Genomic DNA, 14,197 nt, shown 5'->3' with positions numbered 1-14,197 from the left:
GGTAGGGTTAATTTAAGGTATGGTTAGGGGTAGTGTTATGGTTACCCTACCCCTAATCCTAAACCAACACCAACCACTAACCCTACCCCAATCCCTAACCCTACCCTAACCCCTTACCCTAAACCTCCTCTGTTTTGTCATTTTTCAGAAATCCAAAGTACTTTGACAATTCGGTTCTGTTCGGCATTCTGAAATTCGGCACTTTAGAAATTTGGAAATTTGGTGTTTTATACCGTGTGTACGGATCCCACATATGGGTAATCTATTTTGAGATTCGATTCTTGATTTTTATTACCCGGGATCTTTTTTCAAAATTCGACTTCTCCTGTTTCTAATTTATGTTTTCTCTGGGTTAAGCACACATTACCCATCTAGTCCTACAAGACAGTGGGGTCAGGTTTGTCCTTCCTCTATTGTCTTGTTTTTTCTATAGTTGTATCCAGACCGAGCTACTCCACGAGTAATTGTGGAACAATCAATGATAGACCAAAACGGACTCAATGCAAAGAACGTTCAATCTTTATTAACCCCTTAAGGATGTCGGGCATTCTATGCCGTCCTTTTTTAGGCGGTCCTAAACGGCATAGAATGTCTCCGCCGTCCTTAGAAAAATAGAAACAAAGAATGTGACGGCAGATAAGAACCATTCGGCCCATCTAGTCTGCCCAATATTTCAAAATACTTTTAATTAGTCTCTGACCTTATCTTAAGTCTAGGATAGCCTTATGCATATCCCACGTATCCTTCATACTTACCGGGTCCCTGCCGATCCCACGCCGGCGATCGCGGTCCTGGGGTCTGCCTGGGAGCTCAGGCAGACCCCCTCTGCCCAATCCAGCCCCCCTGACTATTGTACAAATATATTTATATGCTATTTTTTACATAATTAGGTCTCTTTATTAATTACAATCTGAGGGACCTGCCCGACAACCCAGGTAGAAAGTCCAGAGAATTTGGCTCTCAAGCCCTATATTTAACCCTGTAACTTTCCAGAACACCATAAAACCTGTACAGAGGGGGATTGTTTTACTCAGGAGACTTCGCTGAACACAAATAATAACAAATATTAGTGTTTAAAAACAGTAAAACATATCACAACGATGATATCATCAGTAAAAATGCAGTTTTGGGCATTTTTCACACACATTGTTGTGATACGTTTTACTATTTTGAAACACTAATATTTGTGTACAGGTTTTATGGTGTTTTCAAAAGTTACTGAGTCAAATATAAGACTTGAATTTCCTTTTTTTCACATTGAAATTTGCCAGATTGTTTATGTTGCCTTTGAGACCGTATGGTAGCACAGGAATGAGAATTACCCCCATGATGGCATACCATTGGCAAAAGTAGACAACCCAAGGTATTGTAAATGAGGTATCTCCAGTCTTTTTTTAATAGTCACTTAATCACAAACACTGGCCAAAATTTTCGTTCAATTTAGTTTTTTTGCCTTTTTCACACACAACAAATATGAATGCTAACGTTGGTCTTTTTGCTTGCCTAGTGGTACCTATTTGTGCTGGAACATGTAATTTAAATGTAAGAATTAATATTTGATATAATTGTCTACCTGTGTACTAGGACCATGAAGTGCAATTAGATTCTCTAGAAAATAGAAGCCAAATTCCCTATCCTTTTGAATTGGGCATATTATTTTAAATCCCGCCCATGCCCCCATCCCCTGTGAGGAGTTAAATTAATTCTGCACACTTAAAGATAATAGTGTCAGGATTAAGACAGGGATCCAACACACAGAGTACTAAAAACTATAAAGACGTGTACCGGACCTTAGAGTGGCCGGACTAACGTCAAGTGAACAGAGAATGGTCATGGGCAAGCCGAGGTCGAGGGAACGAGAAGACAGGTAAGCGAAAGCCAAGCCGAGTTCAAGGATAGGAGAGGTAAGCAAAGTCAGGATACAAGCCAAGTCAATAACCGAAGAAACAATCAATATGAACGCATTGAGGGGACAGACAAGCTGAAACCACGACAGGGCAATGACTCACTGTAAGTGAGTACCTTTTATACCCTGCTTCTTTAATTGATGACCACGCCCCCAAAACGTCCTAGTTTGAGATTTTCGGTGGGTCGTGATGTCATGACGTCGGCGGCATAGCGCCGTGTCATAAAAGGGGACAGGGCTATCCCGGCCGGCGTCCAAAGTGCCGAAATTGCTGGAGGAGAATGAGGTCTGAGTAGCAGGTACCATGACAAATAGAACCTGAACTAATTATGCCGAATTAATATGATTTCACCCCATGTATATTTTCACGCGCAGAAAGACTTTTTTTGTTTTCCATATTGCCTTCATTTCCACTGAGTTACCCGCATTAAGTCTAACAGCATATCTCCTGAACAGAGCCTGTAAAATAAAACTCTTTCAACCCAAAGTTCATTTTATGTCAGAATAAGAGTCTACGTATTTTTTTTTGCTTCCGTCATTTCTAATTGAGTTAACCAGGAGATATATGTTTAGATATAAGAACATGGTCAACTCAATGTGAAGTAAAAACAGGAAGGGCAATGAAATATAGCCTGATTATAAACATTAAAATACACTTTTGGATGAAAACATTTCAGTTTGCAGGCTCTGTTCAGGAGATATGTGGTGTAACTGACCGCCAATAACTTTTAATCTTTGTTCCGCCCTGACTGCCGCAGGCGGAACCTTTCTGCCTTCCTCTTGTTTCCCCGGGGAATGATAGATTATCAGACTCCTCCTTCCGCTATTTCTGGTGGCAAAGGCTCTCTGTGACATTTAGATGCAAAGCAAGCCAACAGCACCTCGTGGGAAGGCGATTGTTATCGAGGTCTTTCTAAAGTTTAAAGTTGCACCCCTTGGCAAGCGGAGCAAGGTACGCTGTAAAAGTGAATTGTCTATAAAAGTATATATGTTCATAGGCATAAATTGTGTCCATGCCGTTATTTAAAAGATATGTTGTATAGTAGCCAATGTTTGGATAAAAGTACTATAGTCTAAATCTCTGTATATAGTTTGTATTCCTCAGAGGTTTAATGTAATATCAATGTATACAATATATCTGAACTCCACATTTGTAATCCTGTTTGTAACTCCCCTTTTTTGGTGATCTCTGTAAACAAATGTATTTGTATGTCCTATTACAGATTTCATGGTGCTTATGGTTCACGGTGCTCAGGGTGCTAAAGATATTGATGTTGGTAGTGTTCAGAGCTCTCCTGCACACTTCTGATGCAAAGAATAAAATACTGCACCCGTCAGAAACTCTCTTCTTTCTTTACTCGATGCCAAAGGGGCCACTAAATGCGGTTAGATACGAACGAGCTTAACTCGTTAAACAATGCAAAATCGTAATCTGTACATAAAATACACTGGGGTGTACAGGGGGCATGGTGTTATTTAAACTAGACCCCCCCAAAACCCACTGGCTAGGGGAGTGGAGGAAGGCAACTGCAAGGAGTAGACCTTCCATTTTTGACCCGTCACTCGCTGGCAATGAGTGACAAGTTCAAAATGAAATTGGTTAGTTTGAATTTGGTTTGCTTATTTTTGTTTCATATGAATGTCAGACTAACTGATTTCATTTGTAACTTCTCACTCATTGCCAACAAGTAAGGGTTAAAAATGGAAGGCCTACCCCACACCGTTTGCCTTCCCCAATCCCTCTTGCCACAAATTGCTGGCGAGTGAGGGAAGAATAAAATTTTGTTCGTTTTTTTTTTTTTTTTTGGTTTGTCAGTCAGAATCTTTTCTTTTTTTGGACGAACTAACTTGGACAAACCAAATTTTCCATCCGTGTACAAATCTAATTTTTTTGTTTGTTTGTTTTTCTAGTCTAGTATTTTTTTTTTTAACTACTGTTAATAATAGTGTACAGATTATCATATTAATACTATCATCACACAAAAAATTGTACCACAGTATCTTAATATAGTATTTTTTTTTCTTAAAAATCTAAATAACATTGTGAAAAAGAGATTTTTATGTCTACTTCTAGACAATACTTAATTAATTTTATTTTTAGTACATATAAATGCTAGTTCATGTGACATTGTATAGTTTCTCAGCCTTCATGAGCAGAACTTTCTGTCCCATGGCATTATTTGTCATATATGTCAGCTTTTTATGTTTTCATAGTGACATGAAGCGTTTCCTTGCTACTAGATTTTACTGATGTGTGGGTAGAGGTAAATAAATAAATGCCATACAATAAGTAGGAATGTTGGACGTAGAAACACAGCATTCCAACACAGCTACCCCCCCCCCCCCCCACACACACTTACCCTGTCAAAGTTACTCCTCACTCACCCTGTCATACTTACCCTGTCACAGTCACGTCCCTCACCCTGAAACAGTCATTCTGTCAGAGTACCCTGCACATACCCTGTTACAGTCACGCTGTCACACTGACTGTCATAAATTATATGTACACATCAAGTCCACAAGCAGCTTCCCCACACACATATCCATGCCCAGACACATTGAATCACATGCTCAAAGACCTAGAGAAACACAGACACACACATTACAGATTCAGTTATGACTATACATACAAACATATACGCCAAACATGTAGCCACAGGAAATTGGGACAGATTGGGCATGGGGATGATGGGGTATAGTCAGTGACATGAGAAGCATCATTAACAACGGCCACATTGGGTGCATCCTCTCCACAAATGGGAGCACTCATCCAAAAAAGAGGCAGACTTGCTGGCCATCTCCGATACCGATCAGATTCACTGTACCATGTACATATAAAGACAATAAAACACTGTTGGTCTCTGAACAGAAATGCAGCAGTAATTTATAAATACTATTTGAAAAATACACTTCCAGCAGTGGTGTATCCTGGTTTTGTGCTGCCCTAGGCAGGACAAAACTCAGACGCCCTCCCTCCCCCCCCCCCCGCGCCTGGTGGTCCAGTAGCTGCTGGACGGGTGGGCTAGCTGGCGAGCACTCTGAGCACTCTGCTCAGCTCCCTTGTGCGCTGCAGAGTGAGTCTGGGAGCCGGAATATGACGTCATATTCCGGCTCTCAGTCTCACTCTGAGGAGCGCGAGGGAGCAGAGTAGACAGCTCAGAGGAAGTGCTCCCTCGCCAGCCGCCCGCCAGCACCGCCCAGCAGCCCGCACGCCCGACCGGCATGTCAGTTAGCCGCAAGGCTAACAAGGCATTTGCCCTGGGCATTTGGGGGCGGCGTTTTTTGCCGCCCCCTGGAAATTGCCGCCCAAGGCAAATGCCTTGTTTGCCTCGCGGCTAAAACGCGGCTCCTTGACTTCCAGTGTACGTTTCCCAGTTTATACTTAATACCACAATTCATTAATACTTAAGAATACAATCCTTCTACATTACTACCAATTTTCAGCCTAAAAATACATCAACATTATACAGTAGTGCTACCATATAAAAATCCAATACACAAGCTATAACCCAAATCTAAGTAAAAATTAAGTGTACCAACTGCAATCCAGTTAATACTCTAGTGCAAATAAATACCCAATCCTTAACAGTATCAATAGCTTGATCATGTGACTTAAAAGTGCTTAATGTAAGCATAAGGCCACGTGCTTAAAGTGCTTATAAATATAAGGCATATAAAGTGCAAAAAAGGCACATGTGTAAGCATATAACATGTGCAATATAAAAAATGCGAACACATAAATCATATGCAAAAATACATATGCATATAAAGTGCAAAATGTGAACACACAATCATGTGCATAAAGGTGCGAACATGATCACATTGACCATGTAAATAAGTGCAGTGTGAGCACATAATCGTGTGAATAAAAGTGGATAATGCCCCCATTCATGATGCGCTCTCAGTGTGCTGCCCAGAGACAGTTCCCTGACATTTTAAAGATACAGTACACCAGCAAACTAAAGCGAGATGGTCGGGCAGGGACCCAAAAGTAGGACAGTTGGGAGGCATGAGTCACAGATATACACGCAAGAACACGGAAGGATACTCACTGACAGACACACACTCTCACACACACAGATACTGATATATGCTATTAGACATACTGAGTCAGAAATACACACATCCAGATATACCCACTTAGATACACACTGGATTGAGCCAAAATTATAATAGGCCCCTCTCCTTTAACAGGTAACTATCCCCATTTCTATGGTACTTAATATAAATAATTATTCATGAGTCTGGGGCTGTAGTATTCAAAAAAAGCCACTAGATGGCAGGAGAGCAAAATAAAAGAAGTATATTTAAAACTGTATGATGTTTTACTGAAACATGGTCACACTGTACAATGTTAATATATTGTTAGATACACTGGAGTGGAAGAGGCCACAGAACACAAGCTTTTGCAATATGCAATTGCAGAAATAGGAGGACTGTGGGCCAATATATATTAATCCTGTTCCAAATGCCTCAGACCAGGGTTAGGATCAAAGCATAATTCAAGGCAGAAACAAGCAAATGTTAAAAACAAAATAAAGATCCTAACTGACTTGCAGTAGTCCAGTGTCTTAGATGCGGCATGGCATGCTGATCAGTCAGCACAATGAGTAGCCAGGACATATTGCTTAGTAACAGTTGCTGGAAGTGAGGTTCGGTTATGCCGTTGCCATGGTAACCTGGTCAGTCTGTCTCGCTCTTAATAGGGTCATCACTATGGCAACTCAGCAAGCTAATAAGACGCCATAGGAAAAAAGAGATAGTATAGAATAGTAGTAAATAGGCAAAAAATAAATCCACAGGTTAGGCTTAATAGTGAGATATAGTAAATGCCCTACAACTGTCTGCTCAAATTAGAATAGAGTGACAATAAAGGACTATGATTCATGTTGACAAATAAAAATAAACAAATCTAAAAATAAAAAAATCGAACCACTAAGAATATAAGGACACCCATTCCCCCCAGTAACTGGACGAGTCACAGCTCTGGGAGTACAACACGATTTTATTGTGCCACACACGACTTTTATGCATAGCCCCTTGCAAGGGGTCTTCCACACAAACACACAGGGGTTTCTATCCCAGGATCCTCTGTACCTGGAAGCCCGGGTGTGGAAAAAGGGGCCTAACCCTTTGTCTTACAGGCACAGAAAGCCTGCCAAACTAGCCAGTGCTCCAAAAGTGTCCCCACCAACCACACTATGCATTTCTGTTCGTGAGGCTCCTGTGCGAACCCCGAGAAAGGGAAGTGTCTCCTTTTGGGATACAAATGCTCCCCCTGGTTGGCGTTCATCTATACTAATGGTGGCCACCCAAGGGAGCACTCATTAATTACTTCCCTTGCAGTTTCGCACTTATGTTGCTGGTATGAATGTTCCAATAAATTGGTTATGAACATTCTAATGGGGCACCGGCGTGGTCCCTGTTCGGTAGACAAATGGGTTCCGTTCGTATGGATGCTCTCGAACAAGGTACAGCACACAAAATAAAGGAGAAAACACACAATACACAGGTAACACATAAAAATAAGCAGTGGTTATGCTACAATAAGTAAGAATTAGGAGAATTAGAGATTAATATAAATATAAGAATAATAATTAAAAAAATGGTTAATGAAAAATATTAGAAAATGAAAAATAACAGTAAAAAAAATTAATTATAAAAGTAAAGTCTGAAGAAAAATAAAGAATACAGAATGAAAAATAGGAAATAAAAAATTAAATAAAATCTAAAAAATATATAAAGGAATGACAATGTTTTTGCTATTTGCTATTTTGTATTTTTTGTGGATGTGCACCGGGCAAGAAAAGATTTTTTGTTGGAAGGTTCAGGATTGTTGGATTACTATATATATATATATATATATATTAATCCTGATGAAACGTCGGTCCTCTTTTAAGATGCAATTGCATTAAAATCTACAACTTTTAACCTCTGAAAAAACCGTGAGTGCTGGTCATCTTTCTATTTCATATATATATATATATATATATATATATATATATATATATATATATATATCCATGTAAGGGGTGATATAGATTCCCCTGAGAAAGGCATCCAGTAGTGTGTTGAAACATTTGGGCTTTTGTGACTTGTGTCCTGCCCTAGTAGGCTATTGATGGTAACAGTATTGCTTTGTTGTATATATTCTAACCTTTTTCACTGTGACTTTTGTTTTTAATTTATTGTATGTTCCTTATCTTATATTTGTGTTAATAATGTATTGACTATATCTTCACTTCAGTAGTTGTAGAGGGCATCCTGGTTTTTGTGTTTATAGTGTTGTCTATGACACACAAGGGAGTGTCTACCTTGGTGTGCACTCTGCTGTTAGAGTCAGGGCCGGTGCAAGGATTTTTGCCGCCCTAGGCAAAAGTAACGTTTGCTGCCCCCCCCCCATATGACATCACAATGTCCCACCCATATGATCTACCATGTTAACTAACGCAAGTGCTGCAGTGCCGCCGTGTTTACATTAAAAGGCCTGCAGGGACAGGCTATAGACACCAGAACCACTACATTAAGCTGAAGTGGTTCCGGGGACTATAGGGTTTGTTTAATGTGAGGTAAATTAGAGATTAGTGCCACGAATAATATACTAGATTGCCTACTTACAACCAGATGAGGATGATGATGGGCTCTAGCTGCAGTCTGGCTCCACTGGTCTGGTGTAGAACAGGCTCTCTGGAGGCTGTTTGTAACTGTGGTCACAAAAATCAATGTTCTGGGAGAACGGGAAGCAGCTCAATTTTTTTAACGCCCTTTACACAGCTCAAGGTCTGGGTCCCAGGGTCCACCTTCATGTTCCACCAATGAGTTTGTTCACAGGAGGTGGAGTAGGGGTTGTCCTGATATGTGTGTAAGGAATGCATTGTGTGAATCTGTGTTTGTATGTGTAAGGGCTGCAAGGTGTGTTTCTGTGTATGTACGGGATGCAGTGTGTGCGTCTGTAAGGGGTGCATTGAGTGTGTGTAAGGGGTGCATTGAGTGTGTGTAAGGAATACATTGTGTGTAAGGGTTACATTGCTTGTTTGTGTGTGTGTGTGTGTAATGCATTGTGTGTTTTTCTGTGTGCAAGGGGTGCATTGTGTGTGTGATGGATGTCAATCTCTCCCCCTCCCTTGTCACTCTCTTCTCCCCCTCTCCCTCCCTTGTCACTCTCTCCCCCCCTTGTCCCTCTCTTCTCCCCTGCTTGTCCCTCTCTTCTCCCCCCTCCCTCGTCACTCTCGTCTACCCCGTTGTCACTCTCTTCTCCCCTCCCCACTCTTGTTCCCCCTCCCAACCCCGTCAATTCCCCTCCCTGTCAATTACTCCCCCCCCTTTCAATTTATTCTCCCCCTTTCAATTTATCCCCCCCATCAATTTATTCCCCCACCCTCCCTGTCAATTTCCCCCCCCACCCTCCCTGTCAATTTATTACCCCCCTCCCTTTCCATTTATTCCCCCCGCCTTTCAATTTATTCCCCCCACCCTCCCTTTCCATTCATTCCCCCCTTTCAATTTATTCCCCCCACCCTCCCTTTCCATTCATTCCCCCCCTTTCCATTTATTCCCCCCCACCCTCCCTGTCAATTTACTCCCCCCACCCTCCCTTTCCATTTATCCCCCCTTTCCATTTATTCCCCCCTTTCCATTTATCCCCCCACCCTGCCTGTCAATTTATTACCCCCCTCCCTTTCCATTTATCCCCCCCCCCACCCTCCCCTACCTCTGTTGTAGCGTGGCCGAGCCCTGTATGATCCACGGGTACAGGGAGCTTTTGTTTCCTGTACCCGGCAGGACTAAAAGGAAGTACACACTCAGTGCACACTTCCTGTAAGTCCGGCCGGGTACAGGAGACAGATGCTCCCTGTACCCACGGATCATACAGGGCTCGGCCACGCTACAGTGAGGGAGTGACAGGAGGGAGCACTGAGCGCTTCCCTCCTGTCAGCCCCTCTCCTCATGCTGCGCCTGGGTGATGCGCCCGGGCAAAGCTGCAGCCGCCTGAGGCTCTCTGCAGAGCGCCCGGGCGGCTGCAGCATGAGGGGGGGCGGCGCTCCTGGCGGCGCCCCTTCCCAAGGGGCGCCCTAGGCGGCTGCCTAGTCCGCCTTACAGGTAGTGCTGGCCCAGGTTAAAGTTTAAAGTGATAGTATATACCCTCCTATGTAAAATTGTTGTTCTAACCTTATTTCAAATGCCACAGATTGGCCACTACCTCATAGCCACTTCTTCCTCCCCCCACTGAATGGAACTACGTATAAGCCTGTGTTATGGATCAAATCAAGTGTTTGATTATTTAAATATCTGCCCCTGTCCAAATTATTGATATTTGATGCATGCACGCTTCCTAAAGTAATTCACACCAGACACAAGTTTTCAGGTTGATGAAAAACTCAGGAATGTTTATTCAGGGGGCGAGGAGCCCCTTATAAATCAGAAATCCATCATATGCAGAAAGCAAGAAGACAGAGAAAATACATCAACAATTGGTTAAGGGGTGTCACAGATTCTCGAGAGGAAGACGAAGAAAAAAAGCAGCAAAAAAGGAGGTTAGATGTTGTTTGAGTGCTTTTACAGACGGTCTATGTACACACGTGTGCAAATGCCCACGGATGCAAAATTATATTAAATTGCTGGAAAAAAATTGTTATTGGATGTTTTTTGCCAAAGGTGTGCTTTTTCTTTTTTTTTTTTACTTTTTTTTTTTTCTATGGCAAGCGTTACAGGCTTAAGCATTCGATTGGATGCTTATGCAGAAACTCCATGTGATCTGCTACAGACAAAATAGGCACTTTCAAGGTGTACCAAAGACGGTGATGTTAGTATGCCCTACCACTGTTCCACTTAGCAGTCATATTGTACAAATGCAATACCATGTCCCTGTTTATGCAGCCCAGTACATGCCGCCAAAACCTTTTTATTTCCTTTCCCTCTCTCCTTCCCTCCCCCCCTCTCCTCCTCCTCCTGAAATAATAACTTAACAATGTAAAGAACTGACCAAACTAATAGAAAAGAAAAAAGGAAAGATGTCTCAGCTGTCTCTGGAAAGTTAGTAGAGGTTGGCTTGTTGTACGCAGGAGTAGAAGCACCTGCTCCTCCCCAATTCCTTGCACCTGCCCCAACAACCCCAGGCGAGAGTGCAACGGCCGTGCCCTACCATCGCCTCCCAGGGTGCCCACACCCTCTCAAAGGATTTGGTAGTGTTGTAAACTATTGCGGTGAGCTTATCCATTAAATAATTATCTTTGATGAGTCGTGTGAAGACGATATCTTTTAAGTCAGCTCCATTTGCTGCCTCGCAAAGTTGGGTTCTTTCAATTACATTGTTCATAACATTAGTTAATGTGTGAGGCTCTAGCGATTGAAGTTCTGCATTGATATTCTCCTTGAGCTACTCAAGGTTTGTTCAGCTATAACCACAGGAAGAGATCGGGAGTAGGAAAGTTGGGTAAACATGATGGAAATTAATTGTGGAGTTTCTTCAAATTATCCACTGGTGTCTTAGTTTTGAACATAAAATTCCACATTTTTTCTCGTTGTTCCTTTGTGAAATTACCCATGACGAATCTCCCAAGACTCACTTATAATATGTACCTGCAACAACAACAAAACGGACTACTAACAAATATCTTACTCTGGATTTCAACCCACCTCTTGCATTGTGACAACTTTTCAATAACTATTCATGCAGTTTTAAATGTACAACTTCTTTTTGTGACTTCTTTTGAATATTACAGCTCCATACTCAATGTATAATTGGAATCACCTGCACCTATATGCTGTATATTTGTTACCATTGAAATGGGAGTAGTTACCTGTGAATTAGACACAGACTTTTATCATTTTAAAGCCATTTTCAAGGCATTTATTCTATTTAGCACTCTATGATAAGTTTGCATGAAAAATGCCGGTTAGTCCAAAAAGTCGCATTTATTTTATTGTATCCTGTGAGCACCAATATATTTGACTATTGAGCACCTACGTTGTGAAGCCGGTGGATTGTAATTTGATTCTACTGTGGGGGACCGCAGATGCCTCTTTCATGGAGCTCCTGCCATGGTACTGGTGATCCAAGACCAGTTATTTATTGGAACTAATGTGTGCCTGTAACTGTCAGTATGTGTGTCTGTGTGCCAGTGTGGGTCTCTATACGTTTCTGTGTGTATATGTACACAAGTAGCAGAAGCTGTACATGATTGTGTGTATCAGCGTGTATATACACATGCCTAGGTCAGCGTGTGCTGCCCCCCCCCCCCCTCCCAAAGAGGCAACATTTTAAATGTTTTTCTGTCCTACCAAATTTGTATTTTTTATTTCCATTACTTAATATGCTACCTATGTATACTGAAACAAACAATACATTTACCCATTACTTTCCAGGACACCCACAATAATAATTAATAGGCAGTGAGGAGCTTAATACAAATTTATATAAACTTGGAAAACAGAGGATCACATGCGTAAAGAAGGCTAACTCAAGTTGTAAGTAATTTTAAATTGTTTTATTCACTGATATAAATTCCAGAATTATTAATTTTTTAAATTAGATATGCATGCAGAGTTAAAAATCGCATACTGTTTTTGTCTGGGGAATAACCAGAGACGTGGTTAGCATAGTTCTGAAATATTAATATGTATGTAAAAATCTGTAATTTTGGACATTTAATTGTTCTGCAAATAAACTTAAATTGTGTGCATGGGCAGTTCCGAAACACACCCCTTGCTTAGATATATTGGAATGAACCATTATTTTAAATTGCATTTATTGTAACAAAATTATTAAAATGGATCCATTAGGCAGGGGCAACAGTCATATCAACGAAAGCTTTAACATCCGAGAATGAATTAGAGGAGAAATTCACCAGGAGACTCCTCTGACCGGGTCTGTATGGAATAATTTCAAGCTCTGTTACGAACCTCTGTTTGGGTTTCAGGGTTGATACACTGAAAAAAAAGTACAATAGTGGGTATATATTAAAGAGATAAAAGTGAACCTAGAATGTAAAAATTACAATTACTTACTTAAAAATCAACCGATACACATTGAATAAAACATATATTACAAAGATACATCATGTGAATTTTCGAGTTATACTCACCTTACCTCCATTCCAGAATCGCCATCTTAGAGCTTTGTCGGTGTAACACCCACCTTTGGTCCATTCACAGCTCCTGCCACAGTCTTCTTTCATTTGCTCTGCTTGGGAATAATTACCCAAGCAGGACAAGCGCCCTCATTTTCAAAATGTATTTGGTTTCCACAAAAGATCTTGTGAATCCCATATAAAAATCCCATGAATTTTCCATATGCATCAATTGTTTAATGGAACTCACACAATGTAAGAGGGTATGGCCATCACAAAATATTTAGAGCAGTTTAATATCTCAACACATATGGAATTCCCTGTCCACCTCTAGTCATACCGACAAACCATTTATGTCCATCAACCCCTCCACACCTGGAATATCTTAATTCACACAATGAATACCTTTTAACCCTTCACCCATCTAACCTCACCTATGATTTGTACAGCTCAATTCTCCATATCTTAAAAACACAGCATCTATTTTCCTAATAATGTTCTCCCTTCTATTTTTCACTTTCTCCCTCATTTCTCTCATTATTAAAATCTCTCTATCCTTCTACATACCTGTCACTGCTGACACCATCTTCATTGCTCCCTCTCTACTCTCCTCATCTCTGTATTCATCACATGCACTTTACTCCTACCTTTCCTGCCTTTCTCCACAAACCCCTCCTAAATCCTTTAAATACAAGCTCTCACCCCAAACATTTAAATCTTACTCCTATCTTCTCTTCCTTTCCATCCTACTGCTCCTGACAGCAGGTGATGTCTCTCCAAACCCTGGTCCTTCCTCTACTAGCACACCTTGTACTAACACCAGAATCCACAACAATCTCATATCTATTCCATGTAACTCTCACTATAATCCCTCCTTTAAAGCTGCCCTCTGGAATACACGCTCTGTGTGCAGCACCATTAAATCAACTTCCATCCATGACCTATTTATCTCACACTCCCTAAACCTACTTGCACTAACAGAAACATGGCTCTCTCCTTATGATACTGCTACCCCTGCTTCACTATCCTTTGGTGGTCTTCACTTTACCCATAACCCAAGACAGGCGGACAGTAAAGGTGGCGGTGTAGGATTTCTGCTTTCACCCCACTGCTCCTTTAAACCTCTGACAACCACCCCTAGCCTATCTATCTCCACCTTTAAAATTCACTCAATTTGTCTATTCAAGCCCATCTCTGCGAATATAGCTGTTACCTATCGCCC

The 14,197-nt window shown here is 41.2% G+C and overlaps 1 protein-coding gene across 1 annotated transcript in view; it reads right to left on the bottom strand.

Moving 5' to 3' along the window:
* Window positions 1-12,428: 12,428 nt before the first annotated feature.
* LOC134614866 (protein-glutamine gamma-glutamyltransferase E-like) overlaps window positions 12,429-14,197 on the bottom strand; it is a 30,340-nt gene continuing 28,571 nt past the window's right edge. Inside the window, exon 13 of the mRNA XM_063459108.1 lies at window positions 12,429-12,835. Within this exon, the coding sequence (XP_063315178.1) occupies window positions 12,685-12,835 (151 nt within the window). The 3' untranslated portion in view covers window positions 12,429-12,684. The remainder of the gene's footprint in view (window positions 12,836-14,197) is intronic.

This window comes from Pelobates fuscus, chromosome 6, assembly GCF_036172605.1.
Source record: "Pelobates fuscus isolate aPelFus1 chromosome 6, aPelFus1.pri, whole genome shotgun sequence".
NCBI lineage: Eukaryota > Metazoa > Chordata > Amphibia > Anura > Pelobatidae > Pelobates > Pelobates fuscus.
The sequence above is the reverse complement of the archived record's forward strand: the minus strand, read 5'-3'. Positions and strand labels throughout refer to the sequence as shown.